Source organism: Suncus etruscus, chromosome 9 (assembly GCF_024139225.1).
Source record: "Suncus etruscus isolate mSunEtr1 chromosome 9, mSunEtr1.pri.cur, whole genome shotgun sequence".
Classification (NCBI taxonomy): domain Eukaryota; kingdom Metazoa; phylum Chordata; class Mammalia; order Eulipotyphla; family Soricidae; genus Suncus; species Suncus etruscus.
Window position 1 is genome coordinate 31,597,936 of NC_064856.1, and position 21,419 is coordinate 31,619,354.

Below are 21,419 nucleotides of genomic sequence, written 5' to 3' on the forward strand. Positions count from 1 at the left end.
TAACTCAACTTTCTACCTCCTATTTCCCAAATCCCCAATCAGTTGCCCAGGAGTGCCTCTCAGCACTCTTCGGGGTTCAGCAGGTATGAAACGCTAGCCCTAACAGATGAGTGGGTTTGGATCCTGGAAGGCAGATGCTGCCAAAGAGGCATGGACAAACTGACTTAAAGTGGGCAAGTCCTCCAAACTATGTAGATGGAGCCCCTGGGGTTTGAAGGGAGCATCTGCAAAGTCATGTCCTTTATTACTAGTTGTTGCTGTTGCTGTTGTTTAAATCATGTGGCCACAATAGCACAAACGCTCGTGGTGTTGGTGGTACTTCACCACCTCCACTGTCCTTTTGTCCCCTTCACCTCAAGTCTTCTTTGCCCCTCAGGGGTCTCAGTTTTCAGAAAGGACTCAAGCTTGGCCACAGCTGGGCTGCTCTGAGGCCTCTGCATTGCCTTGTGGGCTCTGGCTCCTGAGACTGGATGAGGGACTGGCTCACCCCACACAACACTCCAACCTCAATCAGTGGCTCCTCTGGGTGCACTGCCCAAGTTCCCTGCCCCCAATTCCAGCATATCTCCAAATCCTGGTGCTTTTTTGTCCTGCTTCCCATCAGGACCCAGAAGAAAGACTATATTCCTACTGCCTGGCTCCAGCCATCTTAGAGTGAATAGCTCCATGTCTGCAAAAGCGAGGCTGGCGAGTGCATTTTTTCTGGCCCACCATTCTTGGATTCTGCTAGTGATGAGCTGCCTAAAAAAAATTATGCTAAGTTATGTGCATAGAGAGTAGCATCTTACACCCTAATTACTGGCCACGGCTTTGAAGAATTCCGGTGCAATTTCCAGAGTAATCAACTCACCTCTTTCTTGGGGCTTGATTAGTCTTCTGAGCCCATTGAACCTTTCCCACCCCCTGGAATCAAGGGGGTTCTGGATGTCGTTAAAACTCCAACTGCCTTTTAAAAAAGTCTGTTTCACATCAAAGAACAAATGAGAATGAATCTCTGCCCATCTTTAAGACACTAACTACATTCTTTTCCACAGCCTGTTCTCGTTATTTCTTTCTTTGGGAGGGATCTGAGTGCAGCCTGGCTCCTGGGGTCCAGGGCTGCGAGCAACATCTCCTCTTCCAAAGCCAGTGGGCAGGAGCCAGAGACACAGCCTCGGAACTCCGGGCCAGGGCCGCCCACTCCTGCCTGCCCCCCACTACTCTGGTTCTCCAGGGCCCTCATCATGGGCACCCCCTCCCCAGGCACCCAGTAGAGTACCCTGGGAACAATTAGACAATTAAAGGGCTCTTTATCCAATCCTTGATGCTCAGCACCTGATGTCAAGTAAGGGTCTAGGAAGAAGGGATGCCCTGAACCTTTAGGGCACTGAGAAGAGGCAGGGAGGGTGCATACAGGGTGCTCCTAAGACCCCAGTTCATGCCTGATAGATGGATTTCTATCATGGGCTTGTTCTCAGTCATGCCACCTATCTCCCTATCCTTGTACCCCACTCTTCTTCCCTCTCCTCCTCCTCCCTACCGCTCTCCTCACTCTTTTCCTCCTTTCCCCTCCCTGCAATCCTTCCTCTTTATTCTTCCCCCTCCTCTCTTCTCCAGCTCGATGCCCTCTGCCTGCCCCTCTGATGTGCCCACCCAACCCTTCCTTACCAGGCTCTTTGCTAATTTTCCTGCTCAGACACCAGCTTTTCAGAATGCCCATGGCTTCTCCCTTCACAGCTGTCCGTCACCAGCAGCCCCAGGGCCTTCCTGGACATCCCCAGACCCCCAAAAGGCCCTCCTGGACACACTTCCTTATCCCTCCTCTTTTCTTTTTTCTTTTTTTGTGGTTTTTGGGTCACACCCGGCAGTGCTCAGGGGCCACTCCTGGCTCCATGCTCAGAAATTGCTCCCGGCAGGCACGGGGGACCATATGGGACGCCGGGATTCGAACCGATGACCTTCTGCATGAAAGGCAAACGCCTTACCTCCATGCTATCTCTCCGGCCCCCTTATCCCTCCTCTTATGGGCTTACTCTCCACATACTTTCTGCCCTGCTTCATCTTGGGAGGCTGTGGACTTCCACACTGGTGACCATTATCTGACATAATGAAGTGTTAGGAGGATGGGAACACACCGTTCCATGTGCCCCCAACCAAGCACCAGCAACAGAGCAGGCGCTTGAAGATTCCTAGTGGGCATGTCCCACTTGACTCCCACTCCTGTTCTCTGAAAGCCTACCATCTTTCTTAAGAGAAAATTAAGAGTCCCTGAATTATCTGGACTCAAAACGTTTCTTCTAAAATCTGGGAATGGAGAGCAGATGCTTGGCCCACTGAGATCCTGGAGCAAACAGAACCTGCTGGCTGATCTGACAGGCAAGGAAGCTGGGTGGGCATGGGGCATAGGTGACAGGGCTGCTGATGACTTCACATATGACTCAGTTACCCCAAATGTTAGGGGGAATCCATTTCAGAATCAAACCTCAAGAAGGAAAGCCACCAGCGGCTTGGATTTGGCATCCCTACAAGTAGACAGGCTTTGTGAAAAGACGCTACGTTGGAGATAACTCGTCCACAAAAGTGGGGCAGGAGGGGAAGGAGAAACCCCAGGATCAGTGAATGTCTCTGCTAAGACTTCAGATGAAAGCTGATCTGGGACTGCGTGATCCTCCAAAAATCCGCCAGCCCCAAAGCGCTTAAATTACCCGCTCCGACCACAGCCACATGGAGAATGAAATTAAATCCCATGGAAAGAGTTGCCTTTTTTTTTTTTTTTTAGCATTATGCAATGTTTGGGTGAAAAGCGGGGGAAGGGATATCGGGGAAAAGACATGCATCTTTTTCCCAGAGTTTAGCAAAGCTATTTTTATGACACATCCCCCTCCACTGCACGGGGAGTCCTAAGGCGTGAAGGCGGGACGGCTCTGTTATGTAACCCATTTAAAGTAGGAAATTAGTGAGTCCTGAATGAATTCTGTTACTGTGCTCCAGGCTTCTGGAAAGTTGGGAGCGACTGGCATGCTATTTTGAGGTGAGCAAATCCATCATTTATAGATGGACTCACAAATACCACAGCGTTTCATGTCACCCTGAAAAGTTTCATAACAAAAACAGTTAAAGTACTTGGGCAGTTGGAACATTTCGTCTCGAAAGCTTATTAGTTTGAAGAGCGAGCAGGGCAAACTTTCTCCAGTTGCCAATTATTCAAAAATGCAAATGTCCCAGATCAAATAAATATTCATCTCCCACCCACAAATGCCCCCCCACACCAGTTTTTTTCTTTTTCTTTTTTTTTTTTTAACTCAGTCCAGCAAAATAGTCTAATGAACAACATAAAAAGGAATGTCTGTTTTGGAGGCACCCTGAAGCTCTGTGGCTCTGGAAAGCAGATCTGAGCATACTTGGAATAGAAAGATCTTCCGGTCCTCAAGCCCCCCCTAGTGGCCCACAGAGCACTGCACTGGAGCACTGCACCGGAACTGAACTTCACTACTGGCAGAAGAGAGTCTCTAGACTTCCGGTGGGGAGCACAGGTAAAGCAAAAGGAGTCAGTCTGTACCATCAGAATCCCAGTCACAGCTCAGAGGGCATGTGTCCCTCATCTGCCCGGGCCACTACTGATGGTCATCCAGCTCATTTACATCTCTCTCATCTACAGGGACAAAGGCGAAGGAGAGGAAGGAAACCAGCACTTTGCACCAAGTGGAGTTATAGTACAGAGGGGAGGGCACTTCCCCTTGCATGTGGCCCTTGCAGGTTTGATCCCCAGTTTCTTATATGATTCCTGAATCAGTCAGGAGTAATTCCCGAGTAAAGAGACAGAAGTAACCCCTAAGCACCAATGGGTATAACATACCCAACTCCCCAAAATTGCAAGTGGGCAAATAACTGGAGGTGGACATGACTTCAGAAGATAGGCATAGAGAGGCCTGTAAGAGTCATGCATACAGACAGACCTGATTTCTCCACCTCCCAGTGACTTCCACTTTGTCACAGGTCCCCTGGAAGACAAAAGCACCCCTTTGTTAAGAACCTGTTTCTGGTAAAACAGAGAAACAGAACCTGTAAATGCCTATTTTACCTGAAACTTCAGTGACCACATTCTATCACTTGATTTTTTAAAAAAGTGATGAGAGGGGCTGGCCGGAGTGATAGTGATAGTGATAGCACAGCAGTAGGTTGTTTGCATTGCACATGGCTGACTCAGGATGGACCTGGGATCGATCCCGGCATCCCATATGATCCCCAAGCCAGGAGCGATTTCTGAGTGCATAGTCAGGAGTAACCCCTGAGCATCACCGGGTGTAGCCCAAAAACAAACAAACAAATAAATAAGAGTGATAAGAGACAAAGCCATTAAGTATAAACAAGAATTAGAGAACATGGCTTCTTTTGCACCATATCATAACAACCAATAGGATTTCAGTAATAGTGAAATGCTGACAAGTCCATAATAAACAAAGTACAAAATAATAAATAAGGTGTGAATTTGAAAGAGACTTTGTTCTGTTTTTGCTTGAAGTCAAAATCATTTTAGCTGGGGAAAAGGCTTCACATTTCGGAGGCCAAGAGATAAGCACAAAAGTGGTGCATGGAAGGGATACCAGCACCCTCCCTTTGACACCAGAAGACATGTTTCTGCACAAATCAAAATGCTCCCCGAAGGCATAAAGTACACAAGCTTTATTGGGCAACAGGAACAGACCACGCTGGCAGACAATAAAGAAGAGCCACTAGGAAAGTTGGGGGACTACATAGGAGCCAGCGCCAGTGGAGAATTTGAATTGTCTAGGAGTTGCTGCTATGAACTCAAGCCCCCAGTCCACTGTAAAGTCGTGGACGTAGCCTGGGCATGGTCCTGGTGTGTGCCTGCAGATCAAGAAGCTCAGGTATAGTCATGGCTTCATAGGAGTCTCCCAGCAACAACATAATTAACAGAGTTGGTGGTTTTTTGTTTTTGTTTTGGCAAATGCCACAGCCCCTACCCCCCACCCACCAACACAATATTCACTGATATTGCTCAGCAACATGAACACACACTGCACTGCCCCCCACCCCAACCCACCCACCCCAGTGATGGAGAAGACAGAGCCCCAGGAAAGGCTGCTTTGGCATGAGAAATGTTCCAAGTGTCATGGTATCACAAAGCCCCCTGCCCCACACAAACATACCACATACATACATACATACATACATACATACATACATATATACATACACACACATACACGGTTTTCAGTTCCATTCCAAACCATACTATATATACTTTTCTTCCAAGATGAAATAGACACAATTCATGGAACTATTTTTCTTAAGAAACAGGTCTGTAGAGAATGGGGTGGGGGACAGGGAGATAAAGAAAATCAGTCATATTTACAAAGTTCCTTTTCTATTTTGTCAATGAAAAGAAAAGCCTGGAGACACATTTGAAGCAATCTGAAAACTGAGTTTCTCTGAAAAAGTCTGAGATCACATCTCACAACACACCACAAAGGTCAGAGATGAAACAGGCTAACAGGTGTCTGCCTGAAATAGGATCAGGCAGAAATGCCAGGCGGTTTCATCTCAAATTGTGGCAGGTCTGAAATCTTGTCTCCCAAAAGATATGAGAGGGCGAGCCCCAAACCTACTCCAGAGGAAAAAAAAAACAAAAACAAAATAAGGTATAAATAAAATCTGGAGGGAATAGAGGGGAAGCATCAGTCCTGTCGACGTGCAACAAGCACAAAATTCAAACTACATTCAGAAGTATCTCCAGGAAATCTCCAGCAGAGAACAGACTGTGGAAATGGTAAACAGATGACGGTATTTGAGATCACTGCTGCAGAAAGGGGTGCACAGGAGCAAATCTGGGATCTGGATATGATCATGTCACACACGGTAGGGGTCCCGGTTGGGCCTCTGCTACAGTGGGCTGCCAACAGGTGGAGGGCTCCAGGGTCAAGATGCTCCCGGGATACCCAGACATGCACACACGCAGAGGCAAAGCCCCTTGCCTCTTCCCTTGCACCCTATCCCCTTCCCTCTCCCCACTCTCCCTTTCTCCCATCCCACTTTCCCCTTCCCTTGCTCCAACACCATGGACAGACACATATGCTCTCAGAGGCTAACTTGCAACTGTCAAAATATGAGAAATGAGATGGGGGCACTGGCCTGGCCTGGTTTTCTTAGAGAAAGGGCGGAAGGAAGGGAGGGGAAGCGGAGAGATCTCTGCCTGCCGCTGGCATACTCAGCCACCATCAACAATCAGAAAGGAACCTCTGAGTGTTGACTCTGGCACCAAGGCAGGAAACAGGCGGCTGGCTTTAAAGAAAAGTGTTTAAGCAGAGTGAACCCATGTGCCTCGGAGCCTCAGAACCTCGGAGCCCAGACTAAATCTAAGGGAGGCAACAGTGCCTGGCACTGGCCTGTCCCCTCCAGACTGGAATCATGTTCCTGTGGTCTTTACCCCCTCTCCGTCCCAAGGAACCTGTCAGTGCCACATATACTCAGGTTGAGGTCATGAGCAGGTGAGGAACCTGCACTTCCTACTACCTGAGCGCCCTGCACAGCATGAGCCTTCCTTCCTGAGCACCTGGGGATGCGGGTCTTATCATGTGGGGGATATATCAGCTTGGATTTCCATTCCCTTCATCCTGCCTGGCCTACATGTGTGGCTGAGCCCCCAGTAAAAGGCAAGTCAGTGGCAGGCACTGAGGGAGTGAGAACTCCCTTCTCTCATGCACCCCCCTCCTCAAGCCAGTGACACTGCAGGGGTGACTTGAGAATAAGCTGCTGCCACTCTGGACAGACATCCCCTTCACCCCATGATTTCCTCACAAGGACCATGGTACTGCCCACAAGGAGAAGAATACCCCAATGTCCATGAAATCATGTCCCAGGCATGCTGTAGCTCCCACATTTGCAAAGGTGAGACAGGTTCCATCCCTGGGAAAGGCCTGGGCCAGCTTTCTGCCTCCCCACACCAGTACCACCGGAGCACAGTCATATCCAGCTGGAACCACAGCGCCTCAACAGAAGTGAAGGCACCGCTCCAGCCCTGCCTCCACAACTGCCCCGGGATCCCCAAGATCATATCTGAAACTCACACTGACTCCAGCACAGACCCAACAACCTCTGAGACACTCACCCAGACCTACCTGTATGCATGGGGCAGGGGTGGCCCACAGGAACTCCAGCCTCTAGCAGGCTTTGCCTTGCACAACCCTACCTCCCCTCTAAAATTCCCTTCTTAGAAAGGCGCCTGCCAGCCCTGTCTGCTCCAGGTTGCTTCTTGGCCAGTCTTAAAATCAGTGGACAGTGGCAGGAGCCCAGGCATCGAAGCTACTATGGGTCCTCCTCCATGGCCACCTACCCCAAACCCTCAAAGCTGCAGGGAGGAGGGAAGTCATAGAGATGTTCTCCTTTTGTTGTTTGTTTTTTGGGCCACACTCGGTGATGCTCAGGGGTTACTCCTGGCTATGCACTCAGAAGTTGCTCCTGGCTTGGGGGACCATATGGGACACCGGGGAATCGAACCGTGGTCCATCCTAGGCTAGCGCAGGAATGGCAGGCACCTTACTTCTAGTGCCACTGCCCAGCCCCAGAGATGTTCTCCTTTTGTGTCCTGAATTCCTCCCACCAAGAAATACACCTCTGTACCAGTCATAAATCCTTCCCTCTTTCCTTCATTTGCCTATAGATCCCCCAATTACTGTGCCCCCTAACATGCGGGGGGGGGGGCTCTCTGGCACCTGTTTCCTGTGCAGACACTGCCTTGTCACCTTATGAGGTTTGAGTTCTGTGGGCTCCACCTCCGCATTGGTGCTGAGCTGGTGGCAGCCCAGGCAGCGGACCTGGGCCATGGCCCCAGTACAACAGTGACTGTCCTGCTCAGAGAGGACACTGAGCACTTCCAAACAGGGATACCCATCTCCAGAGCCTACCCCAGTGTCTGCTTCCTGGAGCCAGCTGTGGAAAGTGAGAAGGACGAGAGCACACATATCAGGACTGTTACAGAAAGAAAGACGAGTCACCACAGGCTGCCATGGCCCTTAGTGCCACAGACACGTATCACTGATGACACCATCAGGCTGGCCAGGACAATCTCACTGTGAGCCCCATCCTGGGGAGACAGTCACACTGGCTCAAACCAGAGCCTCTGAGAGGTGTACACAGGCCACAGACCCCCGGGCAGATGTCCTTGTGGTGTGGCCATCCTGGGTCCCAGCTGGGTGTGGCGTGTAGACTGGGACCCCTGGGTGCAATCAGTGAGAAACAGAACTCGAAATTGTCCATCAGAAAAGCACAGAGACGAGGTCCCCGGGCCGTGCACCCCTGCACCTAGGACGTGAGCTTGGAGTAGCTGGGGGGAGAGAACCGTCTGCGCAGGTACTTGAGGGCGTAGAGGGGGAGACAGCTGACCAGCGTGATCACGGACACTTTCCATAGGAAGGACAGGGTGACGATGAAGTACATGTCTGTGGGCAACAGGAGACAGCAGTGAGAAGTGGAAGGTTCTAGATATGGGAAAGAACTCTCAGGGGAAACCAGCATACTTCACATATAAACACATACACACATTCACCTGACCCTCTCTGATACATACACACACATCCAAGTCTCTGAAATACACACAAATGCACACTGGCTCTCTCTCTGACATACCACACACAGAGTCTGTCTGTCTCTCTCTCTCTCTCATACACACACACACACACATCCATAGGTCTCTGACACATCACACAAAAGGTCTCTCTTATATATACATACCACAGGGTATGTCTCTGTCAAACACACACGTGGGGTCTTTCTGACATACCACATAGTCTGTCTCCATCTCACACATACATATCTCTTTGACACACTACACACAGATACACACAGTCCCTCTCTGACATTCACACAGTCTGTCTCTGTCTCATACACACATATCAGGTCTCTGACACATGGTCTCTCTCACACATACACACACCTGGGTCTCCGACACACTCATACATACACCAGATTTTGTGGACCAGAGCTTCCAGCATGAAGAGCTTCTCTGGTTCCTGACCTTCCTTCCCAAACCCTGGGGTTCTTATAGGGGACCCACCTGCAGGGTGTCCTGAACTCTATCTTTGAGCTCTACCCCAGTCCCTTCAAGGAGTTTTCCTTTTTTTTTTTTTTTTTCTGTCTGTTTGGGACAAGTCCTCAGGGCTTACTCCTGGCTCAAAGCTGCCCACTGCACCTACACTACTTCCTGGTCTCTCCCCATTGTGTTTAAGTAAAAGTGAGGTCAAAACAGCCTCCTCTGGGCACAGAGTGCCCACTGCCTGCTGCAGGAGGCCATCCAATGTTGCCAGTTGAGAGGTGACTCGGGGTGAGAACAGTAGCCTGTCAATGCAATCCCATTTCCAGCACCCAAAAACACAGCTGTACCCAAGACCCAGTACCAAGCTTGGGCTACCCCAAGTTTTAGGTGGGACCTTCAGTGGCTCAATGTCCAAGGTGACCACCCACCTTCGGGTTACCCACTTTGTGCTCTAGCCTCTGCACACAAAGCAGACAACTCACAGCCTGTTCTGAAAGATCAGGAGGGGACAGTGAGCGGTTCCCAGTCTGCACCTCTAGATTGCTCTAGGAACCCCAATCTGCCCTGGGGTGACCTGCCAATCACAGGACAGGGCCACAAACCCTGGTGTGACTCTGAGTGAGCTGTTCAACCAGCATCTACCTGAGCACAATATCTCAGACCCCAGCACCCAGTGGTTTGAAAGAAACATGCTTAGGGGTTCAAAAGGCTGAAGTAGGGCTTTGCCTGGGTCTCTAAATTCTGTCCCAAGAAATGAATGTTCCTTAGGGGGGCTCCAAGTTGTACCCTGGGGGGCTTTGAGTTCCGCCCTAGCACCACCTGCTACCTAGAAGTTCCAGGTTCCACAGTCCAGCACTGCCTGGAACACCACCAGGCCTAGCCCCCAACCCAAATATAACATTAATAATGACAAGTCAGTCTGGGAAGAAAACCCTCCACAGTGAGCTGTGCCACCAGCCTCACATGCCCAGGGGACCCAGTGGGGACAGTGAGGCGGGCCTCACCAATGAACTCGTGCAGAAACACCAGTGAGGCGATGTAGCAGGCCAGGCTGAGCAGCTCTGCCACCGTCATGAGCCAGTGCCACGTCTGGATGGTGAGAGCCACCATGAGCAGCTCTGTGAGGATGAGTGCCGTGAAGGAGATGGCTACTATGTGCACGAACTCCGACTCGAACAGCAGCAGCGCCCCGTACATGATGGTGCTCCCTGGGAAGGAGAGAACACTGGGCCGGCTACCCTCTGCCTCCCCCCCAAACACACACCTCTTCTTCCTCCTCCTCCTCCTCCTCCTCTTCTTCCTCCGATGGCCCTACATGGTTCCCTGTGAAGGTCACTCTACCCTTCACATTACTTTCCTTTCCTTTTTTTGGAAACCACACCTGGTGGTTTCAGGATCACTCCCTGCTCTGCACTTAGGAATTACCCCTGACAAGCTTAGGGGACCAGATGGGATGCCAGGTTTAAACCCAGGTCTGCTGCATGCAAGGCAAGTGCTCTACTCATTGTGCTATCTCTCTGGGTTTAATGATTGAATGCCCAGAAGGTGGAAGATGCTTAGGGTGTGTGGGGTGGGGCATGCCCGGTCCTCCAGGTGCTACTTCAGGTTCCTGCTATAGCTCTTTGAGTCTTTGGTACATGTAGAGGCCCAGAGACCAGGACAAGTGGGGGTTTTCCAGGCTCACCTTGGTAGATGCTGATCAATACCCAGATTAAGAAGGTCTTATAGGACAGTGGGCGCCCCTAGAGGAGAGGAAGGAGCAGGTTATGGGGTATACAAGGTGGGGCAGCTGCCTCCCACTCCCTCTTGCTCATAAGCCTGCCTGTCCCCTCTCTATTCCCCAATGAGCCTCTTTAGTGCTGAGTAATACATCAGCCAAAGGACATATTTTATTGTTTTTGTTTCTGTTTCTGTTTGGTTTGGTTTCCATTTTGGGGCCATACCTGGTGATGCTCAGGGCTTACTCCTGGCTCAGTGCTCACAGGACCATATGGGATATTGGATATTCAACCCACATTGCCACATGCAAGAAAAGCACCTTATCTACTATACTACTGCTCTAACCTCAAAGACAAGTTTATTCTATTTCTTTTTACAGAGTGGCTCCACACTCAGGGGTCATTCCTGGTGGACGGGGTGAACTACATGGGATGTGGGGGATTGAATCCAGATCTGCAGTATGCAACACAAGTACCTACCCACATCTCCGTTGTCAAAGGTTGTGTTTTAAAAGGATATGTAAATTAGGGTGAACATGCCATTGAGGACAAAAATGAGCCCAACACAATCCTTCCCCACAGCTATCCATGAAGGATAGGGCAGACTTGCAGCACCCCTGGTAGAAAGCAGAGAAGCTGTGGGCCTGGCTTAGGCTGTGGCTGGCTTCAGCCATGTCTATCATGGTGCCTCACACTTCCCACAGCCTATGGAACTTCTCTAAGAAAAAACACACTCAGAAGCCAGAGCGATAACACGGTGGTAGGGCCTTTGCCTTGCATGTGGCTGAGAGGATGGACCTGGGTTCAATCCCAGCATCCCATATGGTCCTCCAAGACCAGAAGCAATTTCTGAGCACATAGCCAGCAGTAACCCCTGAGCATCACCCGGTGTGGCTCAAAAAACAAAGAAAAGAAAAAGGGGGGCCGGGCGGTGGCGCTCGAGGTAAGGTGCCTGCCTTACCTGCGCTAGCCTAGGAGACGGACCGCGGTTCGATCCCCCGGCGTCCCATATGGTCCCCCAAGCCAGGAGCGACTTCTGAGCGCATAGCCAGGAGTAACCCCTGAGCGTCACCGGGTGTGGCCCAAAAACCAAAAAAAAAAAAAAAAAAAAAAAAAGAAAAGAAAAAGGAAAAGGAAAAACACACTCACAGAGCCAAAATGATAGCACAGCAGACAGAGTATTTGCCTTGCATGCAACCTATCCATGTTCAATCCCCAGCATCCCATATGGTTCCCCAAGCTTTCCTGGAGTGATTTCTGAGCACAGAGCCAAGAGTAACCCTGGTGGCCCCCAAACAAACAACAACTAAAACACACTCACAGCCCATATTCTCAGAAGAAGGAAGTCCTTGAAGGGTCAAGGGGACACACTCACATCCCATATTCTCAGAAGAAGGAAGTCCTTGGAGGGTCAAGAGGACAATGCCTCACTACATGGTCCCCCACACCACCCAGGCCCAGGGTACAGCATTGAAAGTCATGCGGTCCAAGTGTGCTAAAATCAAATGTGGAGGATCAGTGTGAAATAACTGAGAGGGAGGAGAAGGAAGGTAGGGGAAGGGGGAGGAATAAAGGAAGGGAGAGGGAGAGAGAGGGATAGAGGATGGGGAATAAAGAGGCAGGGGGAGATAGGGTGGAAGGAGGGAAGTGAGAAGATGAATGGGGGAAGAGAGGAGGAAAGGAGTGGGAGGAGGGATAAGATGGAAGAGAAAGAGAATGGAGGAGGATGAAGAGGAAGAAGGGTAGAGGCAGAAGGAAGAGGGTCATAGGAGATGGGAGTAGGGAGAAGACGGAGAAAGGATGTAGGAGGAAGAGGATGGCAGAAGGAGGTTCCATTGGGCTGACCTTAAGGAGATCCTTGTAGAGCTCAGGATACAGCATAGCCACCTCTGACTTCACATCCTTGTCCAGCACCAGGGAGAAGACGGGGAACATGGTGTAGACGGTGGAGTACCTGGTCAAGCATTGGGGTAGGTTCAGAGCCTGACACAGGACAGTCTATGGGGCATGCGAGGACATGGGGAGGACAAGATTTGTGTCCCTGAGGGGCCATTTGACAGCCCTGCAGACAGCAGTGGGCAAAAGCAGGGACAGGGGAAGCTGAGTCCCAGCCCAGCATGACCAGGAAAGGCCAGTGAGGCCCTGCGGTCATTGACCTGAGCAAGTGACAGGGACACAGTTGTACATGGGGAAGGGGCAGCCCACAGCAACAGGAGGAGTCCCAGGGAGGCAGGGCAAAGGCCTGCCCCACACTGGCCTTACCCAATGATGAGGAAGCCTTGATAGAGGGGGACTGAGGCAAAGTAGAACACGGAGGAGAAGACGGCCTGTATGGGAGGAATCTTGCTGGGTGTGTGGGGTCCATAGCAGCCACATGGACACCCATACCCACAATCCTGTCAGCACAGATACTTGGAGCTACCTCATCTATGGCTGTGCACTTGTCCCACATAATGGCTCCCCAAGGGAGCAGCCTAGTTCTCATGAATCTTGCTGGCCTCCCTGCATGGCTCAACCAAGGCACCTGCGCAGATCCTCACCCACCAGAACACTCCCAGAAACCCCAATGCCCCTCCCCACAGATGCCCCCACAATGAAACCCCCTGAAGCCTCCCCAGCCCACCTGCATGGTGCTGATACAGAGGCTCCGGTGAATGACGAACTGGCTGAGGGCAGCCGAGCGCTTGTAGCTGTTCCGCCCATGGACCATAAGCAAGCGACCGAGATGCTTGAACTGTGTGATGGAGAAGTCTGCGGCCAGGGAGGCCTGTTTTCCCTCCTGCAACCCAGAGACACAGGCCACGAGATACATGAGAGGCAGACATGGGGGAACAGGCCTGAGGGTGTTGGAATCTTCTAGACTCACTCAGTTCAGGATGAACATAGTCATGGCCCACATCTCAATTTCATTCTAAAAGTGGGGTTTATTTCAGCTAAAAACTGTCCAATAGAGTTCTAATTCAGAGCTCAGACAGACAGAATGTGGGCCTAACATGTGGATCAGAAATAAAGACTCTTGGGCCCGGAGAGATGGCACAGCGGCGTTTGCCTTGCAAGCAGCCGATCCAGGACCAAAGGTGGTTGGTTCGAATCCCAGTGTCCCATATGGTTCCCCGTGCCTGCCAGGAGCTATTTCTGAGCAGACAGCCAGGAGGAACCCCTGAGCACCGCTGGGTGTGACCCCAAAAGTAAAAAAAAAAAAAAAAAAGAAATAAAGACTCTTTCAAAGATAGCATGTTTCAAGCTCTATCCCTGGGAAATGACCCAACAAAAAGAGCAACTAGACACTGCTGATATGAAGGGATAGACCCTGAGTCCACAGCTCAGCAGGCAGGGGTTATTGGGGCCTGCTGAAAATAGTACTCTCATTTTCAAGAGGTCTTCCCAGCTGCTCACACCTGGGGTACAGCTGCCCCATTGCCAAAAGTGGAGACTACCCCCAGACTGTCATAAATCAGTGTCATGAAAGAGAACCCCCAAAAAGAGGGAGCAGAGAGAATGAGGAAGTGTGATGCCACACTAACAGAGACAGGGTATGATTCTAAGGCCCAAGAGGAAACCCATGATGGCTGTCAAATAATAAGGTCTAGTGGCTGCCATGTGGGAGGCACCTAGGGTCTGGGCTTCCATAGAAAGGGTCTTTGATCCTTCTTCTTGGTACATTCGGGGTTATGAGGTATTATGCTTACAACCCGTTGAAAGCCGATGGAGAGAGGAGAAAGCACACCTTTTTTGAGTTTGGAATACAGGCTTGCTATGCTTTTTGAATTCTCCTTAAAGAACAATACATTTCAAAACAAAAAGAGGGAAAGTTAGCATGCTGAATGGGCAGTTCTGCTGTGCAAACACAAAATGCAGCAGAGTGGGATGGCATGGAAAAGTACATACTTTGGGACCCTCCAGCAGGTAGGGTATTTGCCTTGCATACAGTCAACCCAGGTTTGATGCAAAAAGCATTCATGCTTTCTAAATCTGTGCATAAAAGATAAAGGGGTACTTATGGAACATACAGATATGTGTGTTCATATTATACAATCACACACAGAGAAGAGATGTCCAGCATGCTATTCTACACAGATGAAACCACCCAAACAACTGTTGACCAGGTCAGTCAGGGTGATGGCTCAGGACTCAGACACATGCCTCACATATGTGCAGCGCAGGTTCCAATCCCAACATCACACATTTTAATGATACAATAAAATCACGTACTGTGCACTTTATTTTTCTTACAGTGAGTCTTATTTTATTTTTTTTTTTTGGTCTTTGGGCCACACCCGTTTGATGCACAGGGGTTACTCCTGGCCATGTGCTCAGAAATTGCCCCTGGCTTGGGGGGATCATATGGGACGCCGGGGGGATCGAACCGTAGTCCATCCTATGCTACTGCTTGCAAGGCAGACACCTTACCTCTAGCGCCACCTTCCTAGCCCCGAGTCTTATTATTTTAAGACTACACACACACACCACACACACACACACACACACACACACCCATACATACAGGAAACCAGATATAGTTGTTTTGGGGGGGCTTTTCTTGTTTTTTGGTTTGGGGGCCACACCTGGTAGAGTTCAGGGGTTACTCCTGGCTTTGCACTGAGAAATCACTCCTGGCAGGCTCGGAGGATATGGGATGCTGGGAATTGAACCCAGGTCCATCACAGATGAGCCGCATAAGAGGCAAATGCCTTAACGCTGTGCTATAGCTCCAGTCCCGTGATAACGTTTTTAAAAGAAAAGAAAATGTAAAAAAAAAATGTACTTTACATGGAATTGCATAACAACAATATTAAACTTTATGGTATGGGGGCTGGAGAGATAGTACAGTGGGTAAGGCATTTGTCTTGGACATGGCTGACTGAAGTTCAATTCCCAGTGCCTCATACAGTTTCCAGATTCCAAGAGTAATCCCTGAGGGCTAAGAGTAATAAGCATTGAGCATCAAAGGGTATGGTCCAAAACTCAAAACCTAAATAAATAAATTTCAGAGAGTGCACCTCCATGCCTGCACTTAAGGGCCATGGGGAGGGGAAGCACACAGCACACAGGGGCCAGTTCCATCCCAGTCCTTAGGCTAAGCACTGCCACTTAGAGCCCAGGAGAGAGGAAAGAGTATCTGCACTTAACAGATGGGACAGGAAAGAGACACAGCCAAGACCTGACAGCTGCATCCTTAAAACGGAGCTGGGGTCTTTCAGTGAGGCCCAGGCCTAGCTCACGCCTTTCCAACATGTCTGCTCTGTAGACTGGACCCTAAGCTTGACAAGACACTTTTCCCCATTTAATGTGGGTTTTGACAAACCCCCCTTTAGAAGGTGGAGAATAAAGTGTAGCTGTGGCTTCCAGGAGATATATGGGAAGGCTGGGGCTCACATGCTGGTTGGGAATGTGTGCTGGTCGGGAATGCATGCCTTTCAGGGGAGGGACACGCCAGCCCATATGGATGCCTGATCCCCTCATCCAGCACCCAGCAGGCATCTGACACTGAGGACTCACCTTCCCCTCCACACCTACGCCACAATCTGCCTCCTGGATCATGCTGACATCATTGCCTCCATCACCTGTACCACATAGAAGAGAGAAGAGGGCAATGAGGGGAGGCTAGGAGCCGGGTGTCTGGTCCAGGCTCACTGTGCATCCTAGAAGACCTGTGGCTGGACCTGGTACTGGACAGGACAGACTGCTCCAGGCTCGTGGGTGACATCACAAATGTTTCTGCAGCTGCCCAGGGCTGAGTCCTGAGTGCTAAGAACCCAGTCTCAGGAAAATCAGAACTGCAGCACCTTAAGGGGACAATGGGGTGGTGCTAGGGCAAAGCTCTTCTTGGGACACACAACCAGCCCCTCATTTTCTATAGGGGCCAAACACCAGCATGGGCCTGGTCCCGTAGTGCCAAGTGCCAAAAGAAGTGGGACTATTAGCTAGTCAGGCACATGCTCCATTGTGTTCATCTCCCCAGCCCAAAGGAGAGAACACCTTCTAAAACCAGCCTTGGGGCTCCAGAGGGAAAACATTCCAGAACCAGCCACCAGGTCTGGAGGGAAGACCATCTCCTAGAACCAGCCATAGGGGACAGGAAGGAAGATCACGTTCTAGAACCAGCCCTCAGCCTGGAGTCCCACTGAGAACACCTATTACTGCCCTGATTCCACATCAAGCATTGAGAGTCAGGTATGCTGGACCAGCCTCCACAGGTCCCCAGCTAGTAAAGAGTAGGAAGACAGGACTCAGCCAGTCTGCCAGGACTTACCTAGCAGGACCTAAGCACAGGTGAGCCCAGCAGGAACGATGGCACAGGTTAATCCTGCAGTACTACCCACAGCACAGGAGAGCTTGGCAATACCTACCCACAGCACAGGTGAGCTTGCCAGTGCGCTCCTGCAACAGGCGCACAATCTGGGCCTTCTGGGTGGGTGCACAGCGGCAGCAGACCACGGCTGGACACTGGCATGCCAGCTCCATGAACTCATACTCATAGTACTTGAGGCAGACCTAGGGGGTACAGGAGGTCAGCCTGGCTATCTCCCAGGGTCCCTGCCCCCACCCCAGGTTATTTCCACTGCCACCATATTCCCCAAGGGTCCCTTCACCTACCTCTAGGGAGTCCCCCGAGATGACCAGGGCACAGTCATGTTTCCGCCGGAAAGCATTCAGCTCCAGGTGTGCTTCTCCACGGTTAGTCACCTGCAGGGGTGAGGGACACCTGCTGCTTAGCCAGCAAAGGTGCTTCCTGCCCAGGGAAGACAATGGCCACCTAGTTGGGGCCCCAGCTCTGCCCAGCCCAGTGTCCAGAGCTCCCATGGGTCAGGATGCCGTGACAAGCACCAGCCGGTGGCCCCACTTCCACCTTCCACTTCCTGCTGCTCAGCCCCGCAGGGTAAAAATATCTGCTATCAGGACTTTGATGCTGTGCCAGGCTATGGCACATCCCACTACTCCAGAGGCTGGGACTGACCCCCACAGGCTCTATCCCTGCTCTAGTCACCTACCTCCACTATGCCCAGATGTACCCACCAACAGTGTTGCAGGACTCAAAGACTTCTTTGTTTGGGCCTGGAGGCCATACTCACAGTGTCACAGGGGCTGCTCCCAGCTCAGTGCCTGGGTATCCCTATGCAGTGCCTGCCAGGACTGAACCCAGGTGTCGAAAGTGTAGCATGCACTCCAGTCCTCTGAGCCATCACCCTGAACCCTCAGATACAACTTGACTTTACACACAAATGCAAGGGCAAATTCTACCAAATATACTCAATCCTTTAGATCTCTGACAATAACTTGTTGGAGGGGGGGCTTATTTCCTGGGGGATAGCTATACTCAGGTGCTCAGGGACCATTCTGGCAGTGCTCAGGGGTGCTTCCCATATGGGGTGCTGAATACTGAATCCAGGTTGGCAAAGCATTGGTGACCGTTAACCCCTGGGGAAAGAAGGCGGAGTCTTCTGTCTGACCACATCTTCTCTGTTTACACATTAGTACGGAACCCCACTCTCTCCCTTTGTGAAAGAAGACAGTACTCAAACAGTGATGCTAATCTCAGGAAAGGGTGCAGTTTTCCTGCACCCGAAGTTAATTGCTGGGACCAGCTGAAAAACCCCAGAGTGATTCCCAAGTACCAATAGTTCCAGAATCCATGCCCAGCAGGACCCCACTACTTTGGACCAGCTCTCTGGAAAGCCACACAATTGACCCTCTGCAGGGACAAGTGTAAAGATGCAGAATCCATGATTGATAGACAAGGAAGTATCTGTATGATCTCCACAAGATGCTTCTTGGGCAAGTCCCTAAAATGCTTTTCAGATCTATGTTCTAGATCCCAGGCAGGTCCAGATAGGAGATACCACCAGACCCTCCAGAACTGCCAGCTGTCTATCATAGTGTCTTCCAATAGAGGAGTCCTTCCAGTAGAATGCCCTCAGTCTCCAGCCCCCAGCATCTGAGCTGCTCCAACTGATTGCCCCCTCCAACACCTTTTTCAAAACCAATGATAGAGGGACTAGAGTGACAGCACAGTGAGGAGGCCACTTGCCTTTCACACGGTTGACCTGGGATTGATCCCTGGCATCCCCTATAGTTACAAGCACTGCAAGGAATGATTCCTGAGTGCAGAGCCAGGAGAAACCCCTGAGCACTGCCACGTATGACCAAAAAAGAAAGGCAATAGTACAGCAGGGAGGGCTGTTCTGTATATGTGGCCAACTTGAGTTTGATCACCGCACCCCACATAGTTCCCTGAGCATGCCAGGAATGAGCCCTGAGCACTATTAGGTATGATCTCAAAGGGAGGTGGGGTGGGAAACACTCACTGGAAAGGAGTCAGAGAGATAATACAGGGATTAAGGCACTTGCTTTCCATGTGGCTGACCCTGGCTCAACTCTAGCAATGCATTAGGTTCCCCAAACAGGAGTGTCCCTGAGCACAGAGCCAGGAATAAGTTCTAAGCACTGGGCATGGCCCCCACAAAATAAAACTTTTAGAAGACAAGAGGGGAGAGAGAGAGAGAAGAGATGGAGAGAGAGGGAGAAGAGAAAAAAAGAGAGAGAGGGAAAGAGAATGGGAGAGAGGAAGGAAGGAAGGAAGAGAGGGGAGGAATAAGGGAGTCTGAGTTCTGTGACCTAGTGGTTCCTCCCAGAACTCCTCCTACATTTGGGGCTCAGACAAACAACTGACCCATAGAGGCTTGTCTGGGCCCAGAGATCTCTCCATCCCATCAAAGGACTGGGGGAGGGGCTGGAGAGATAGCATAGAGGTAGGGCATTTTTCTTGCAGTGGTTCAAATCCCGGCATCCCATATGATCCCCCAAGCCTGCCAGGAGTGATTTCTGAGAGTAGAGCCAGGATAAGCCCTGAGTGCAGCCAGGTGTGAACCCCCCCAAAAAAAAGGACCAGGGGAGGTCACAAGGAGCCTCACCCCAACCCCAAGGGATACCTCATTGACTCAGTCAGCAGTTCAACAAGCCCCATATTCATCCAGACCCAAAAGGGGGCCAGCGCTGCCCCTGGATGGGGTAGCAGAGCCTTACCAGCCGGAAGATGTGGATGTCCTGGCTCCTGGTCACCAGGTGTGCGTTCTTGGCTGTGCAGGTCGCTGTCTCCAGCTTGTCTCCTGTTAGCATCCAAACCTGCACCAGGTCATGGGGAGAGGCCCTGCTAGCACTGGAAGCTGCCTGGCACCGGCATGTGTCTGTCAAGCCTTCAGGAGGATTGAGCTGAATTTGGTGTGTCCCACTGACCTCAATGTACATAGGGACATGTACATCCTCACAGGAAATGCCTCACCAGTGCATTAGAACCTGAGTCATTGCTGGAGGCAGAAGCCCTGGACTCTGCCCACCCCAACCTCGTGTCAGTGGACACAACTCCTGGTGGGACCTCAGACATTATAGCCAGCCTCTGGGGACTTGCTGAAGCTGCAAATAGTCCCAAAGCAGGGCCAGGCTACAGTGCCATGAGTTATCTTCCCTTCCTGCAGGAGGAAGCCCACTCTGGCAGGCCCTCTAGGGTTCACCAGCCACCTAATGCTGCAGAATTGCGAGTCCAACTACACCGTCTGCACTTCCCCTTCGAAAGCACTTCTAAAGCTAGCCCAATACAAGCAGTTGAGGCAGGATCGAGGCACCAGGCCTGGCATCAACCAATCAACCAATCCTTCACCTCCAGCCCAACATCCCTTCTGGTCCCTACAACAATATGCTTTTGAGCAATCCTGGTTTGGCAGTTTGGCCCAGGTTCACTGTTAGCAAATCCTGAAAACTGAACAAGGAGCTGAGAGCACCAGAAAATCCTGACATACGACCCTGGCTCCATTGGGTGGAGGGGTCACTGCAGGGACACATCAGGGTTGAGCTTCACCCCAGCACCCAAACCTAAAAAAGTGGGCCGGAGAGATAACATGGAAGTAAGGTGTTTGCCTTTCATGCAGAAGAACGGGTTCAAATCCCGGCATCCCATATGGTCCCCTGTGCCTGCCAGGGGCAATTTCTGAGCATAGAGCCAGGAGTAACCCCTGAGCACTGCCGGGTATGACCCAAAAACCAAAAACCAAAAAACAAACAAACAAACAAACAAACAAAAAACCTAAAGAAGCCCCTGCCCTGCCCACTGCACCCTTATGCCGCCACCCCAGTGCTACCCTACTCCCTGAATCTGATGGGACCCAAAGAAGGGATCCACCTAGAAAGTATCTTGAGAAGGAGCAAAAATTCAGGACAAAGCAAGAATCAAAAGACATAGGGTTCTCAGCAAAGACGGTGAGTGTCATGGGGCCCTCTAGACATGTGCATACATACATGCATACACATAGGGTACATATACATATGCACACATGGAGAACACACAGAACACACGTGCATGTATGGAGAGCACATGCGAACATGTGCTAGAGGGCACAGATGCACACAGAACCTGTGTATGTGTACATGCACACACATGGGGCACACATAAATACATGGAGAGAATACACAGATGCAGAGACTACTTATATATGCACATACAAGGAGAGCAGACACACAGATACACATTTCTATGCTCCACAGTTTAGAAGCGGCAGAAGCTTCTTTATTTCCCATTTGATCTATCCTGCTCATTTGGTCCCTTTGCCAAATAACAGCCTCAAGGTAGAAAGACAGAGAAACAGAGAGACAAAGAGGCAGGAAGACAGAGAGAGACA

The 21,419-nt window shown here is 50.7% G+C and overlaps 1 protein-coding gene across 2 annotated transcripts in view; it reads right to left on the bottom strand.

Moving 5' to 3' along the window:
• Positions 1-7,568: 7,568 nt before the first annotated feature.
• Positions 7,569-21,419, bottom strand: part of ATP9A (ATPase phospholipid transporting 9A (putative)) — a 109,900-nt gene continuing 96,049 nt past the window's right edge. For both annotated transcript variants that reach the window (XM_049781311.1, XM_049781312.1), the window contains exons 19-28: positions 19,774-19,872; positions 17,347-17,436; positions 17,100-17,244; positions 16,249-16,313; positions 13,373-13,528; positions 13,012-13,076; positions 12,595-12,703; positions 10,716-10,773; positions 10,036-10,239; positions 7,569-8,438 (exon numbers count right to left, since the gene is read on the bottom strand). In XM_049781311.1, the coding sequence (XP_049637268.1) occupies positions 8,302-8,438; positions 10,036-10,239; positions 10,716-10,773; positions 12,595-12,703; positions 13,012-13,076; positions 13,373-13,528; positions 16,249-16,313; positions 17,100-17,244; positions 17,347-17,436; positions 19,774-19,872 (1,128 nt within the window). In that variant the 3' untranslated portion in view covers positions 7,569-8,301. The remainder of the gene's footprint in view (positions 8,439-10,035; positions 10,240-10,715; positions 10,774-12,594; positions 12,704-13,011; positions 13,077-13,372; positions 13,529-16,248; positions 16,314-17,099; positions 17,245-17,346; positions 17,437-19,773; positions 19,873-21,419) is intronic.